Source organism: Mauremys mutica, chromosome 22 (assembly GCF_020497125.1).
Source record: "Mauremys mutica isolate MM-2020 ecotype Southern chromosome 22, ASM2049712v1, whole genome shotgun sequence".
NCBI lineage: Eukaryota > Metazoa > Chordata > Testudines > Geoemydidae > Mauremys > Mauremys mutica.
Genome location: NC_059093.1, coordinates 13,754,717 through 13,770,481, shown reverse-complemented (window position 1 = coordinate 13,770,481; position 15,765 = coordinate 13,754,717). Strand labels below are relative to the sequence as shown.

The window sequence follows — 15,765 nt, the reverse complement described above, 5'->3', positions numbered from 1 at the left end:
AAGTCTCAACTATGTCACTCTGCTGGCTACAATGCCGCTATTCCTGATTTAAACCAGTGAAAGAGGAGACCGAGGCTCATAGACTTTGGCCTACTTTTGTAACTGTCACCTTCCCTCAGACAGTGTCAGTAGTCTCAGATCCCAAGTATCTTTCTGAGCGCTCTCCTTCCTGTGTCTCTCAACCATCCTGCATGGCAAATTCTCCTTATTCCCTCAGAACTAGGGAAGAGAAATCTGAGAAACCTTGTCGGGTAGTGGAGTGAAGATGAGGCATCTCCACCTAAATGTAGGGCTGGAAGGGACCGCAAGAAGTCATCTAGCCCATCCCCCATGCCAAGACAGGACAGAGTGTACCTAGAAAGAAGGTTAAATATGAAGCTGTCATTGGGGCAGAGACCATCTTTTTGTGCTATGTTTGTACAGCGCCTAGCACAATGGGTTCCTGGTCTATGAATAGGACCCCTAGATGCTATAGAAATACAAATAAAAATGATTATTTACTATTATTATTAATAATGGCCAATTAAAGAGATGTTGCTACAATTGTTTGGCCCAATATTTGACCTACAGGTTTTTTTATATTCCCAAATAATAAATGAATAGAAAATAGTCAGAGCCAACAGCTCGAACAAGCTGTTTACTGCCTAGCACTCATAAGCAGCCTGACAATAGCAAATCCTTATTTGTGACCCAGCACTCATGGGTAACAGACCGGATTTTCCAAAGTAAGGAAGTGCTCCCATATAGAGACCAAAATAAATAGGCGCCGAGCTCTTTTGAAAATCTGGCTAGAGGTGTCACAACAGGATCTGCTGGGTGCTGAGCACTTTGGAAAATATGTCCCTTATTTAGGGGCTTAAATGGGAGTTAAGCGCTTTGAAATATGGTCCCATTTGAGGGGACTGAGTACTTGAAAATCTGGACCCATGCTTTTGTGAAATCTCATCCCTTGTGCTTCCCAGCATTCATCAGGTGTTATACAATAACCAACCATTGTGTCTTACCCTGCATAATAAACATACATGTATAGGCCAGTGATCATGGTACAAGGAAGGAGAGTCCCTTTTCCCCTTTACATATTCCTCTATAAGTAGCTTTCAGCAGTCTAAAGAACAATCCCTGACGTCTGAGTTTTTCCTAGCTCTGGGAGCTGTTCTAGCTCTCCCACTGTGCAGTCCCATGTGCCACCCCTAACCCAAAGAGGAAAGTAAATATCACTGATTGCTCTGCTATAAAATATCCTTTGCTAAGCTCCCTAAAGGCCAGTCCCTTGTAAAAATGCTTCCCTCTCAAGGTTTCAATCAGCTGGAGCCTTTCAGACGTTTCTGAGCTTGGGTGATTTATTGTTCTTTAACAATCTTGCGGTTTCTTCCCTGCTACACTGGAAACACGCAGGGGTGTAAGGGAGAAATTAGATGTCTGGCTGTGGCCAAAAGCCACCTATGTGCAAGAATAGGAATGGCATTTTGGGCTCTGAGAAAAGGTTTGGCGTGTGAGCCCTGCAGCAGCGCAGGGGGGTCTTGGGCTCTCTACCATGGTTGGGAAATTGTTAACCAAGACCGCCTGATATTGGACTAGGGGATAGAGTGGGCCATATCCATTCCTGTATTGGCACAAGGGATGGTGCTTGCCGTCTCCCTATCCTGGGCCTGCTGGGGTCTGGTAGGAGCCCTATGATAGCCCAGCTGCTATGGCCCCCATGGATCATAGCAGCAGACAAGGCATAGGACTGCCACCAGCCACTCTGCCAACACGTCTTCTGTCCCACCCAATATCATCGCCTGTGCCAGGGCTTCCTGCCAGGCAGGGCAGGGGTAGAGTTGGCCCCATGGTTCCTGCAGAGAGCCTCCTGCATTGAGGGTATTCTCCTAGTGGGGGGCCTTGCAGCTTGTTTGCTCTGGTGTAGCTGGCACAGAGGAGGCTGCAGGTTGGGGGTGAGCACATCGCCATTCATAAACCACAGTGGCAGAGAAAGAAATGGCAGTGGCCAACTGGCAAGATGGTTCCAATGCAGTGGGCGAGGTTCTGCCCTCAGTTACTCCCACGCAACCCAGCTGGCGCCAGTGAGGCTGCGGAAGTATCAGTGAAGACAGAATTCAAGACACCAGGCACCGTAAAGTGAAGGGCTGAGTTCTACCGAAACTTACCCTTTTTGTATAGCCATTGGCGGGCAAATCAGAGCAGAATTTGGTCCAGCAAGCTGGTGGATTTGTAAATCACTATTGTCATGAGGTGCCAAAGGATCCATAGAAACAAAACATCGCTGTTTTGTTTCCCCTATGACACCAGTTAATGGTGGTTGGTAAATTCTTGCCTTATCTTCTCTTGGATTTCAGGTTTTGTTTTTGTTTCACATTGAATAAAGTTTTGATGTGGAGGGAAAAATAGCAGCAGAGATCACAGCAATCAGCTGGGTTTTGTAGATCGCAGCAGCTACTGGAGAGGTTTGGATAGCACTGCAATCATTTTGCCAGATATGAATAAATTCAGCCATCATTCTTAGAACTGCCCTTTTTAAAGACTTCACTATGATTATGTAATTTCTGATTATCGAGCTGCTAAGTGCTGGCTTATTCTTTGGCTTGCTCGCCGTGGTGAGCGTGACACCCCTGTCCTCTACCTCAGAGGACAATAATAGAATCTAATCCTGGTTGCACAAACAATGAGATTCTGAAAGGATAATTTATCCAAAAAGAGAGAAACTCTCAGGCTTTTAACAGCATTTGTAACGTGATTGCTCATTCTCTGAGCCAGATGGTCAAGTCCTTACTCTCAATGGTGAAAAGTTGCTCATAGAAGTAGTCCCAATGAGGTCCACAGAACTGCTTGTGTAAACAGGTGCCCATCAGTAGGTGTAAGAGGTTCACAATCTGGCCCAATGATGGTACTCAGACCTGGCCTTTCTAGAGCACCATTTGTCTAAAGCTCTCAAAGCACTTTACAAACATTAATGCATTAAACCTTAACTCCCTAGGTAAATCTTAATTCTGAGGTAAGGATTATTATTCCAGTGTTACAGATGGGGAAACTGAGGCACAGATAAGTGATGTGACTTGCCCAAGATCACACAGCAAGTCAGCTGTAAAGCAGTGAACAGAATCCAGGAGTCCTGACCCTACATTTCTTGTTCCTATCGCACCACAATGAAACATACATTCCCCACAAATTGGTCCAGTTTCACTGCACAAAGGTGTCAGAGGGTGCCTGATTTACAGGGCTTAGGAACTGGCGATGCTGCGGAAGTAGACTCACGCCTGGGTTGGGAAGCCTGGATCGGAATCAGAACTTCCACTAGAGTTTGGGCATGTTTGGATTTGATCTTCCAGAATGGCCCCCTAGCCACAAAGATTGGTGCTTGAGCCAGAGCTGAACTTCTGTCTAGTTCTCAGGGTTAGTACAGCCCTGATGGTCCAGTCTGGGCCCATTTCTAGGGATTCATTCAGGGTCAACAGAGAAGGAGAGTTCCACTGGTTAAATGACTGACAGGCATAAAGTTTGGTTTGATTTCGTCTCTCAGTCAAACTAGATGGTAAAGTGAACCACCTCTACTGCATATATTACTCAGGACTAGAACTGAGCAAACAATTGTTTTTTCGGTTTGATGGCTGAACCTAACAATCCCAAAAAAATCATCATTGTGGGTTGACCCAAAACCATATTTTGTTTGTTTTTGTTAAGTTTAGTTTTTGGATTTTTTTAAAAACCTTTTTATTTAAATAGATCTAATTACATTTAGAAATTAAATCTTGTTTTGAAATGAAAAATCAAAATGTTTCATTTTTGAAAGTGTCTAAATGAAACATTTCAGACGTAAAAAAAAACCCTTGTTGTTTTGGCCAAAACTATTTGCCCAGTTTCATCTGAATTTGCAAATAGTTTTGGGTCATCCCCAAACTGCATTTTGGGGGGCTAATAAACTCCTCATCTGGAATTACACAGCTCTACTTATGACTGAATTGATTAGTTATTAGTTGTATTACAGTAGCACCTAGAGAAGGCAACTAGGCAAACAGACAGTAGAAAACACTCCTTGCCTCAAGGATCTTACTGTGTGAATAGATAAGACAGACAAAGCAGAGGGGGGGTGGGGAAAGGCAAGAGGGGGAAAAGGAAATAGAAGCCCAAAGAGGGGAAGTGACTTGCTAAAAAAGGTCACACAGCAGGTTAGCAGCAGAGCCAGGAGTGAAAACCAGGTCTCCTGACTCCCAGTCCAGGGCACTATCCACTGGACAATACTGCCACTGACCTGTACTTCCCTTCTGTGCTTCCTCCCTCCTAGGGTCCCCATCTCTGAGGGCATATCCTCTCATCTCTGTCATCACCCGGCAGCCCTCTGTGGTCCCTCACCTCGGCCCTGCAGCTCCCAGTTCCCGAGCGTTGTCACCCCACTCCTCCTTGGGAGCCACCAGCGCGGAGACACAAGCCAGTGAAACCCACGCTAGCAGTGAGTCGGAAGGGGAGCAGCCCACCCCGCGGTTGAAAAAGCCTCGCCGAAGCCGGACCATCTTCACGGAACTCCAGCTGATGGGGCTGGAGAAGAAATTCCAAAAGCAGAAGTATCTGTCCACACCAGACAGGTCAGAGGAACGGGATGGGGGTGTGACTGGAAGTGAGGCTGGGAAAGTGGCTCCGGGGCCACGACCCTTAGGGTAGAATCCTGCCACTGTGAGTTGCAGACCCAGGCTCATGCTACAGCACTAAAAAAAGGGATTACACTGGTGTTCAGACTGGAGCCTGAGCTCTAGGAATGGGGGTAGGCTTCAGAACCGGAGCCCGAATGTCTACACAGCTGTTTTTTGTGCTGTAGTGTAAGCCTGAGTCTGTAAACCTAGGCTGCTGCGGGATCCTGCTTGCTGTGTAGGCGTTCCCTATGAGACCTAGCCATCTCCAGGGGATTCACACACGTGACTCTCAGAAAACCAGAGGAAAGATAGGTAAAACTCTGAGCTCACAGAGGAGAATATAGGGCCCAGTGCAGCCTTGAGCACTATGAGTGAAATCATAGAATCATAGAACTGGAAAGGACCCGAGAGGTCATCTAATCCAGTCCCCTGCACTCATGGCAGAACTAAGTATTATCTAGACCATTCCTGACAGATGTTTGTCCAACCTGCTCTTAAAAATGTCCAATGATGGAGATCCTCCCTAGGCAATTTATTCCAGTGCTTAACCACCCTGCCAGTTAGGAAGTTTTTCCTAATGTCCAGCCTAAACCTCCTTTGCTGCAGTTTAAGCCCATTGCTTCTTGTCCTAGCCTCAGAGGTTAAGAAAAACAATTCTTCTCCCTCCCCCCAACAACCTTTTATGTACTTGAAAACTCTTATCATATCCCTCCTCAGTCTTCTCTTTTCTGGACTAAACAAACCCAGTTTTTTCAATCTTCCTTCATAGGTTTCCTAGACCTTTAATCATTTTTGTTGCTCTTCTCTGGACTTTTTCCAATTTGTCCACATCTTTCCTGAAATGTGACACCCGGAACTGCACACAATATTCCAGTTGAGGCCTAATCATCGCAGAGTAGAGCAGATGAATTACTTTTCGTGCCTTGTTTACAACACTCCTGCTAATACATCCCAGAATGATGTTAGCTTTTTTTGCAACAGCTTTACACTGTTGACTCATATTAACTTTTTGGTCCACTATGACCCCCCCAGATCCCTTTCCGCAGTACTCCTTCCTAGGCGGTCATTTCCCATTTTGTATGTGTGCAACTGATTGTTCCTTCCTAAATGAAGAACTTTGCATTTGTCCTTATTGAATTTCATCCTATTTACTTCAGACCATTTCTCCAGTCTGTCCAGATCATTTTGAATTTTAATCCTATCCTCCAAAGCACTTGCAACCCCTCCCAACTTGGTATCATTCACAAACTTTATAAGTGTACTCTGCATGTCATTATCTAAATCATTGAGGAAGATATTGAACAGAACCGGACCCAGAACTGATCCCTGTGGGACGCCAGTCGTTATGCCCTTCCAGCATGACTGTGAACCACTGATAACTACTCTCTGGGAACGGTTTCCCAATCAGTTTTGCACCCACCGTATAGTAGCTCCATCTAGGTTGCATTTCCCTAGTTTGTTTATGAACAAATCCCCAGACCTCTGGGCTGAACTGTCAGCAGTGATGTACATGGTTGTGTAAGTCACACATTGGGGGTCTGATTCTCCAGGGGCTAGCACTGGGTGCTGTCACAGTGCAAAGTGCATGTGTGACTCCGATAAAGAAACATGATCTCCATTTACCCACTACTTCATCAGGTACCTTTAAATACTAAAGACTGTCTCCGAACTACAGTTGCTTTTACAAGGCGAGGGGACAGCAGGCACACTGGAAACTATATCTGGCTCCTCCCTAGTTTACTTCTATTCATTTCAAATGCATCAGTGCACAGTCATGCATGGCAAGGGCTGGTTGGAGGGCACTTTGGCCATGCATAGCAAGGGCTTTCTGCACTGAGGGTAGAGTCTCTGCCATGGCATTGCCTATCGCTACTACTTTAAAAAGACACAGGACCAAAATGTTTCTTAAAGTGGAAAAAGCAGAGGCAGCAGAAGGGCTGCTCAGCCGTTGCGGTGCTGAGGGCTCTCCAGTTGAACTGTGATGTCTTCGGGACCGAGAAAGATGACTCTGCCATTGGTGGAGGACTTGGGCAGAAGACCGGATTCAATTTCAAGGCTAACTTTTCCCAGGATCAAAGGTGACCTGAATAGAATGAATGAATGGAAACCACATACCGCGAGTATTGTATAAAGAGAGGGCTCGATAAATGTGCATAGCAGCATGCGTCTATGCAGATACATACATGCAAGGAATAGAGAGCAAAGCTTTTTCCCCTGCTACACCCTTTGAAAGGGTGCAGCGTGATTTCCCTCTCCCATGCTGGCTCAGTTCCACTGGCTAGTGCAGGTATGGGTGTGGGTGTATAGGCAGAAACCTGCCCATCACCCAGCCCCTCTAGAGAAGCTAGTTCCACTATGAACACTAGACTGGAGCAGTCTTTGCCCTTGGGGAACATAGAGGACTGTGACTATGACTAGTCCATAAACAAGAGGTGCAATGGGGAGCTGGGTTTGTTGTGCAACAGCCCCACTGCAGCCGCCAGTAGGGATGGTCACAATCTCTCCCTGAGTGTCTCTCGACCAAGACTATTTGTTTCTATTTAGAGCTGGTTGAGATTTTTATACCTTACAACAGGGGTCGGCAACCTTTCAGAAGTGGTGTGCCGAGTCTTTATTCAGTTACTCTAATTTAAGGTTTCGCGTGCCAGTAATACATTTTAATATTCTTAGAAGGTCTTTTTCTATAAGTCTATAATATAGAACTAAACTATTGTTGTATGTAAAGTAAATAAGGTTTTTAAAATGTTTAAGAAGTTTCATTTAAAATTAAATAAAATGCAGAGCCCCCCGGACCAGTGGCCAGGACCCGGGCAGTGTGAGTGCCACTGAAAATCAGCTCGCGTGCTGCCTTCGGCACCCGTGCCATAGGTTGCCTACCCCTGCCTTACAATTTTCCCCTTTGGAAAATATGGTTTTGGTGAAACTGAAATTTTCCATGGGGAAATTTTAATTCAATGTTCCGATTTCTGACTGGAAAATGTAACTCCCAAGTATTCATTTTGAAATCAGGGTATTTTGTTTTCCAAAAACGAAAACAAAAACAACATAAGAATGGCCATACTGGGTCAGACCAAAGGTCCATCTAGCCCAGTATCCTGTCTTCCGATAGTGGCCAATGCCAGGTGCCCCAGAGGGAATGAACAGAACAGGGAATCATCAAGTGATCCATCCCCTGTCGCCCATTCCCAGCTTCTGGGAAACAGAGGCTAGAGACATCATACCTGCCCTTCCTGGCTAAGAGCCATTGATGGACCTATCCTCCATGAATTTATCTAGTTCTTTTTTTAACCCTGTTGTAGTTTTGGCCTTCACAACATCCTCTGGTAAAGTGTTCTAAAGGTTGTCTGTGTGTTGTGTGAAGGAACCCTTCCTTTTGTTTGTTTTAAACCTGCTGCCTATTCATTTCATTTGGTGACCCCTAAAATGGTGACATTTTAAGTTGAATGAAAATGGTTGTTTCATTTTGAATCAATGTATGTCTAAATGACATTTTCATTTTCACTTAAAATGTAGTTTCACTTTAAGTTTGGGAAATAAAACATTTCAGCTGTTCATTTTCAGTTTTTGGATTGGGGGAGTTTTACCATTTCTCTTTTTTTTAAAAAGGGGGCAAAGATTAAAAAAAAGCATGTGAAAGTGAGGAAAAACCCACTTTTCACATTTTTAACTGTTTCCCAAAATTTTCATGCACTTTCTCACTATTTTCCAATTTGTTTTCAGTTGGAAAAAAGTGTGAAATTTGTTTTCATTCCAATTTCACAAACTTTTTACTCCACTCCCCAATTTTCCCAGTGGAAAAAAGGTAGAAAAAGTAATAAAAGGGGGGTGGGGGCAGAGGAAGAGAGGGGAAAGAGAGAAAGAGAGAGGAAAAGTCCTGAAAATCCAGAAACCAAAATAGAAAATTGAAACATTTCAGTCTCCAAAAAATGAAGCAAAATGACATTTGAATGAAACAAAAATTTTCATTTTGTTTTGCCACTGGGAAATGAAATGAAAATTTTCATTTCAAAACATCATTTCAAAATGAAACTAAGTGAAGATTTTTATTTCGTTTCTTTAGAAAATTCCCACAGAAACCCAAAATATTTTGATTTGAAAAATGTTGAAGGGGAGAAGTGTCTGGGTTTCCCGATCAGCTCTAGTTATACTGAATTAGGCTTGTTTGACTGCTGTTTGTCTGGAACCCTCACAGAGGAGATCTGAGACTACCCTTTGAGGCAATGTGGCTCTGTGAAGTGTTTTCCAATGGACACCTCATTGGCGTGGAAGCCAGGAGACTTGAATTCTGTTTCAGGCTCTGTTTCTAACCTATTGTATGATAATCTTGGACAAATCAGCACACCGCTCTGTGCCTCGGTTTCCCTTTTTGTAACTACTGACCTACCTCATGTAAGGAGTTCTGAGGCTTAGTGTATTACTATTTACAAAGTGATTTGAGATTCACATATCATATCAGCCTAGCTTTTTGGGTTTATTCTGTGCCAAATGCATTACACATGCTAAAAAAGAAAGGGAGGTTTGTTTATTTTGTTTTAAAGAACTTGAATCACCCATGTGTTGGGATGCGTGGGGAGAAAATTGTGGGTTTAAATTACAGGAGAAAAGGTTGCCAACTCAGATTAGTTTTGAAAACCTAAAGAAAGTGTTTGAGAGGTTCACAAAATCTAAAACCCCACATGTCACCAACCCCTAGTTTAAACTACTTCTGAGGCCTAAGGTTGGAAGGATTAGATTTTTATCAGTAAACATCAGTGAATGTTGTTTTCACTGTACATACACAAACTGACTAAATTCCCCCCCCATAGATAATAAACAAAATTTACAGATAGGCAACGTAAGAAAATTGCTGCTTGAGAACTTTGTATCATTTGATTTCAGGACATTCACTTTGTATAATTTGATGTGATCTTGACATTTATAAAACTAACTTTTTGAATCTCAACGTCTACTGTCATTAAATTATTATTATGTGACTTCCCTCACTTTTGCCTGACCCTCCCCCGCCATAATTTCCTGCAACTGTGAAAATTTAAATTGATTAACAATTCGAAAACCTTACAAATAAATGATATTATCTGTCAAAACTATAAAAAAAATACATATTGAATTCTGCCAAGCCTGCCTCTAACTTATATGCTTATTTTTTTCATCTGATGAATCATGTCATCAATGCACAGGTCACATTGGGCCAGATTTTCAAACACTTAGCACCCACAATCAGGGACAGGTTTTCAAATGAGTGCAACTCCCATCTAAGCACCTAAATGGGGTCAAATTTTAAGCAGCTCCCATAGTGACTCCTACGCCATGGTTTTTTGAAAGCGCTCAGTACCCAGCATGCTATCTTTTGATATCTGGCCCATTTGGCATGATTCTGTATCCCCTAAGGCTCAGGTGTTGTGCTGACTGGCTCAGCACTGCCTCATGTGACTAGTTGAGTGACCCCATCAATCAAGCAGTCTTGGCTGCTGAATTAATTAGAGGCATGAAAGTTTTTTGGCTTTGCACATGACCGTGGCTGATGAGCAATCTCTGCTCCCCTAGCTCTTCCTTTCTCTCTCTCTATTTGTTTCTTTGGTTTCCTAGGCAATGCCAGTTATGCTAATGCACACGGAGAGAGGTTGTAAAGGTTACAGGTAATCTAGGTGTGACAAGACACAGGCTTCCTGGCAGGGGTTCGTCAAGCAGACATATTTCCCATGGGAGCTCATGAGCTGGGAACGCAGTGGCAAGGGCATGGATTGAGATTTACACTCACTCTTGTGTCCTTTGCCAGGGGGCTACATTGAGGAGCATGGGGAGCTACTTAATTGGATGGCTAATTAGAAGCAAAGGAGGGCAGATGGGATAATGTCCCGGAACCTGTGGGCTTGATTCTGTTCTCCCAAACTCATCCATGTAGCTCCTTTGACTTCAATACCCCAGCTCTTTAGTACAGTGAGTGGGATGAGGAGATGGAAAATCAGCCCCTTTAACTGCAAAGGGGACCCAAAGTGGGAAAAGCATGTGTGAGTTTGTTTGTTAGGGTGTTTGAATATAGGCATGTGTGACTGTCCTCACTATATATCCAGTTGGATCACAACTTTTGTTATGAAAAACTCAGCTTTGGAAAGTGTGTTTCCAAAGCTGTTTCAGGGACATACAACGTGTTGTTTCAGGGACTACAAAAAGGTCCACAGAAAGTTCACAGGACCTAAAACGCGTTTAGATGCAACTCCATGTTTGCACCTGAACCCATCTGAGTTTTGCATGGCTTCACATTGTTGCAGAACATTTGCCCAGCTCTACTTAGAATTTCTGAATCACACAAGGCCAAATTCATCATGAATGCAGGTCCACTGCACCAGTAGGTCTAGATTCATTCTCACTTAAGTGACAAATAAAGGAATTTCATCAGGGATGAATTTGGCCCAGGATCTCCAGATCTCAGGCTTTGTAAAGAAATAAATAGATTAATAGTTATAAAGGAACCTCTATAGATTTAGAGGTTTGGCCCGGATAGATTAGGATAAGCATCTGTGCTGCCTACTGTAGGTCCCCGGAAGGCCCAACACACACAAATTTATTTATAGGCATTTCTAGAGCTCTCATCACTGTAACATCAGCAAATTAATAAATTCAGACACACAACACCTTTGTGAGGTTAGAAAGCATCCTTATCTCCAGTCTATAGATAGAGAAAGTGAAGCACAATAAAGACATGGCCAAAATTTTCAATGGTGGCCTCTGATTTTGGGTGTCAATTCTTGGGTGCTATCTTGAGACACCTAAGGCCTGATTTTCAAAGGTGCTGAATATCAGGGCCAAGTTGTCTCCAGCTGGACGACCAAACTTTTGTCCTCATTCACTTGCCCAACAAAACACATAGGAAGAGATGGAAACAGACCAGCTATCCTATCTCCCTGTTCTGCACCATAACCACAAGACCATTCTTGCTTCCTCCATAAGGCCATATTTCACTGGATCCTAAATTTGGATCATGACTGTTTACACTGATTTTTAAGTCTCCTCTGAACTGGAGAGAAAAGACAAGTTAGGAGAAGCCAATAGCTATCGTTTTATGGAATTTACTTCCCTGTATGTGAGCCCTCCCATTGGCTCTCTGCAGGATACAATCAGGGATTGGCTACTGCAGTGCATCTGGACTCTACATTTCCTTTGTCAAGTCTCTGTATCTCTTGTCTTCTAGGCTGGACCTTGCCCAATCACTGGGGCTGACTCAGCTCCAGGTGAAGACTTGGTACCAGAACCGCAGGATGAAGTGGAAGAAAATGGTAAGAGATTAATAGGTTCCCAGCATGGCCTCCAATCTAATGTCAAAGAGACGGATCCTGAGCTGGAGTAAATCTGGGTGTACATTTGGATGTCTTTGGCATAAATTCTGCCAATGAAGCTATGCTGATTTACACCAGCTGAGGACCTGGTCCAGAATTTTAATGTTCAGTTTGTTACTGATAACTGGTTGCCCGAAAGGCTCACATGGCTGAATGTACATTGGGTGAGACTGGCCATGAACAGCAATGTGGATTCAAAGCAAAGGGATGAAACGGGGAGGAGCAGAAATTTCTCCCTTTTCATTTTTTCGCAACCCTGGGATCTTTATTGCTAGTGGGAGTTGGGGACACAAAGAGACTTAATTCAATGAAGCTAAGTCCAGCTCTGATAGGCAATGTCCCTGCTTCTAACTTTTAAAGCTGTCTTTAACTCTGACCCTGCCTCCATCTCTTCCTGTACACCTGCTCCTGCTCCCTATGGTCTGCCCACATTTCTCGCCTGACCTTTCCCTTCATCTCCTTCATGCACTCCAAACTTCAAACCTTTTTACATGCAGTTTCTCAGTTAGTGTATACCAAGCCTCCTCCCTGTCCTTCAAAAAACATCTAGAATGCCCACTTGTCCAATTCATCACTCCAGCTACAATAATGACAACACTCTGTGTCTGTCCTGTATTGTATTAGAGGAGAGGAAGGGCAGTCAGGTCCCATTAGTTCCATTCTGGTTCTGTCACTGACTCACTGCATGATCTTAGGCAAATTGCCTCCTCTTTTGCCCCAGTTCCCTGTGTGCAAAATGGAGATAATAGAGGTGACAGAGCTATTTTGCTGACTTATCCTGGTAGGAAGACCAGATGGGTCTCATTCGTTCCAAAGCTATTAATTCCATTCCATTAGTAAAAAGGATTGAGTCTCTAAGAGACAAGGGAGAGCTGACAGGAGGAGAAAAACTCACTTTGGAAACTCAGGCTGAGGTTTGATTGTTCTTCCTTAAGCTAAGAATGAAAAGAAAATCTCAGTAAGGGAGCTGAATTTTGGACAAGCCCGTGTGTGTGCTGTGTTGAGAGTTGGGTCCCTCCCCAGCCCAGTGAAAATGAGCAAATGGACCCTACATAAAGTCTGAGATATTAGTGTGTGCTGGATTTGTGCTTGTCTCCATTTAAATTAATTAAGCCCCATTAAGTCCCACAAGGCCTACGCATCACTTAAGTTCCACTTGAGTCCGGAGTAGGAGGTAAGGGTGCCTAAACCGTGGGCCAGCTCTTTGAACAGGGATAGATTTCATCCTAATGTTAAAAGTACCATCAGGAACTTGGATGGCAGACACTAGTGCAGTTCAGAATGGTTCAAACACTTATTATCTTTGTTCCAGGTACTGAAAGGTGGGCAGGAAGCTCCGACAAAGCCCAAAGGCCGCCCGAAGAAAAACTCCATCCCCACCTCAGAAGAGATCGAGGCAGAGGAAAAGATGAACATCCAAGTTCAGAGGCAGATGTTGGAGACATCTCAGGACCCAGAAGAGCATGAATTGACAGAGGAGAAGCCTGAAGTCTCCTTGAAGACGGGAAAGTCTCCGGAGCACACATTGGAGCCCTCCCCGGAGGAGACAACGCCCTCGAGTTAAAAGAGGAAAAACAGAAGAAAAAAAAACAGAAAAAGAAAAGAGAAAAAAACAAATTTAAAAAACAAAACAAAAAAAAACAAAACCAAAAAGACATTGTGTATAAGTCAGGAGCTTGTGCACTTTGTGTCACTGGGAATCAACCAGCGTGGGCTACCGTGGAACAAAGAAACCCAATGCGTATGGTGACCGTCTTTCCCTTCCCAACAGCATGTGTAAGTCCTCCCTGCAGATAACAAGGGGGCCTGAGTACTTTAGAGCTATCTTCCAGACGAAACTGTGTGTCTAGAAACCTGAAATAGCCTGGAGAATCAGGAAAAGCCCAGGGCTCCTTTCATGCCACGGGAGGTGGTTGTGTAGTGATATGACCATCCTGGAGGGTTCGGTGTGTTCGCTTGACCTTATCTTTGCCTTTTAAGGTAGAAATGGACAAAGTACTCAATCCGGCCTCAAGGCAATGACTGCCAGGAAAAAGGGAACTTTTACAGCACAATTTCTCATTTAACCAGCACTTATTTCTGTTAGCCATGGGCCCAAGTGAAACAGTTTTTTGGAGGATGCACAGACCGAGGGTTTTGGTTCAGCCCATTATAAAGATAGGTGCAAGATTCAGACCCAGGTCAAGATTCAGATTTCAGATCTTCCTTGGAGGTTTGAGGTGATCAGATGTGGGATGTGGAGCAATCCTTTATAAAGATAACGGCCATTGGGTAAAATCTAGATTGAGATCACGATTTGGATTTCAAGCTGCTCCAGAACTGGGATTTTTGCTTCGGGCCCATTTCTAATTATTGTAGGGTTTGTATTTTTTTCCCCCAAGAAGCATTTAAATATTTTCAGGGTTAGGGGAGAGCAATGGAGTTAAGAAGTGGCTGAAGAAAGTTCGCGTTTGTTTTTAAGACCTGTGTGCCAAGAATAGATATGCATCATGTTTCCTAAAGTCTTGTTGAGGGTGCATTTTGCCCGAAGGCTGCAAGAGATGTATTAAAATAACCTTTATTTTTTAATTAAAAATTAAATATATAAATAAGACTCTGTGTCATTTCTCTTCCAAATCCTAGACAGAGGATTTCTTCTGTGCGTCACATTAGCACGGGCAGCGTCAGCACGGCTACACTGTGCTGAGTGTGTACACCCTGGTTTGTATTCGGCCTGGCTAAGCTGTGCTGACGCTGATGCCACCCGTGCCATGGTGCCTATGCTACTATATATACTTGCACTAGCTCTCAGTGAGCTAGGGTGCATGTGTACACGAGCTGGGAATCACACCCCCAGCTTGTAGTGGAGATACAGCCTTAGTGTTGGGGGCCCATCTATGTTAGAACAGCCTCTCCGGGTGGCCCAATACGGACACATCCTTCCTACCCTTAGCCCTGCCTCCTATGTCAGGGGCTCACAAGGTGGTCCTCGGGGAGTGAGGGGGAAACTTTACACCTGTCTTCAAGTTCCTGTGCTGGGGGGATCCTCCACCAGGCAGATATGACACTTAGGGCCTCTTTACACCTCTCCTGCCCTTTTATATGGCAGAAAAGGATGAGGATCTTACTTTTGATTTCCTAACTGGTAACCTTGTGTCTTAATCACAGATACTCTTCCTACTTTAGGGGATGTGCTCAAATTTTTAAAATTTTTTTGAACAGGTGCCCATTCCACAGCGTCACCAAACACTCTGAGATGCAAAATAAAAGGAATGAGTATGAGGGTGGAAGGCCAGAAGTCTGGTATCTGTCCTATCAGCTAAATGTACTTGGTCCTGCTAGTGAAGGCAGGGGGCTGGACTCAATGACCTTTCGAGGTCCCTTCCAGTTCTAGGAGATTGGTATAGCTCCAATTATTTATTTATTTTAGGAACAATATGTTGTGATGGATCCCTGGAAGTTAAATCAAGACTGGGTGTTTTTCCAAACATATGCTCTAGTTCAACCACAACTAAAGACTCGTTCTGGTGTTCTTACTACATGGAAGTCCTATGACGTGTTATGCAGGAGGTCAGACTAGATCATCACACTGATCCCTTCTAGCCTTAAAAATCTATGATTTCCTAGTAGTCATAGCATCAACATTTTCTAAATGAAATTTATTCAGATGTCTTAAATCCAATCATTTTTTGTGAGAACTAGAATTAGAAGCATAATTTGCTGTGAATAGTTTACCTGATGAATTGCACCTTTCTATTTGCAAAGTGTCTGTAAATGTCTAGCAGTTTGTCAAGTTTATTTGGATTTCAAAATCTTTTGCTTAATTATTT

The 15,765-nt window shown here is 43.7% G+C and overlaps 1 protein-coding gene across 1 annotated transcript in view; it reads left to right on the top strand.

Moving 5' to 3' along the window:
• The window catches only part of BARX2 (BARX homeobox 2), a 50,254-nt gene extending 36,734 nt beyond the window's left edge, over positions 1-13,520 (top strand). Inside the window, exons 2-4 of the mRNA XM_044997352.1 lie at positions 4,280-4,577; positions 11,812-11,896; positions 13,269-13,520. Of these exons, the coding sequence (XP_044853287.1) occupies positions 4,280-4,577; positions 11,812-11,896; positions 13,269-13,520 (635 nt within the window). The remainder of the gene's footprint in view (positions 1-4,279; positions 4,578-11,811; positions 11,897-13,268) is intronic.
• The last annotated feature ends 2,245 nt before the right edge of the window (positions 13,521-15,765 follow it).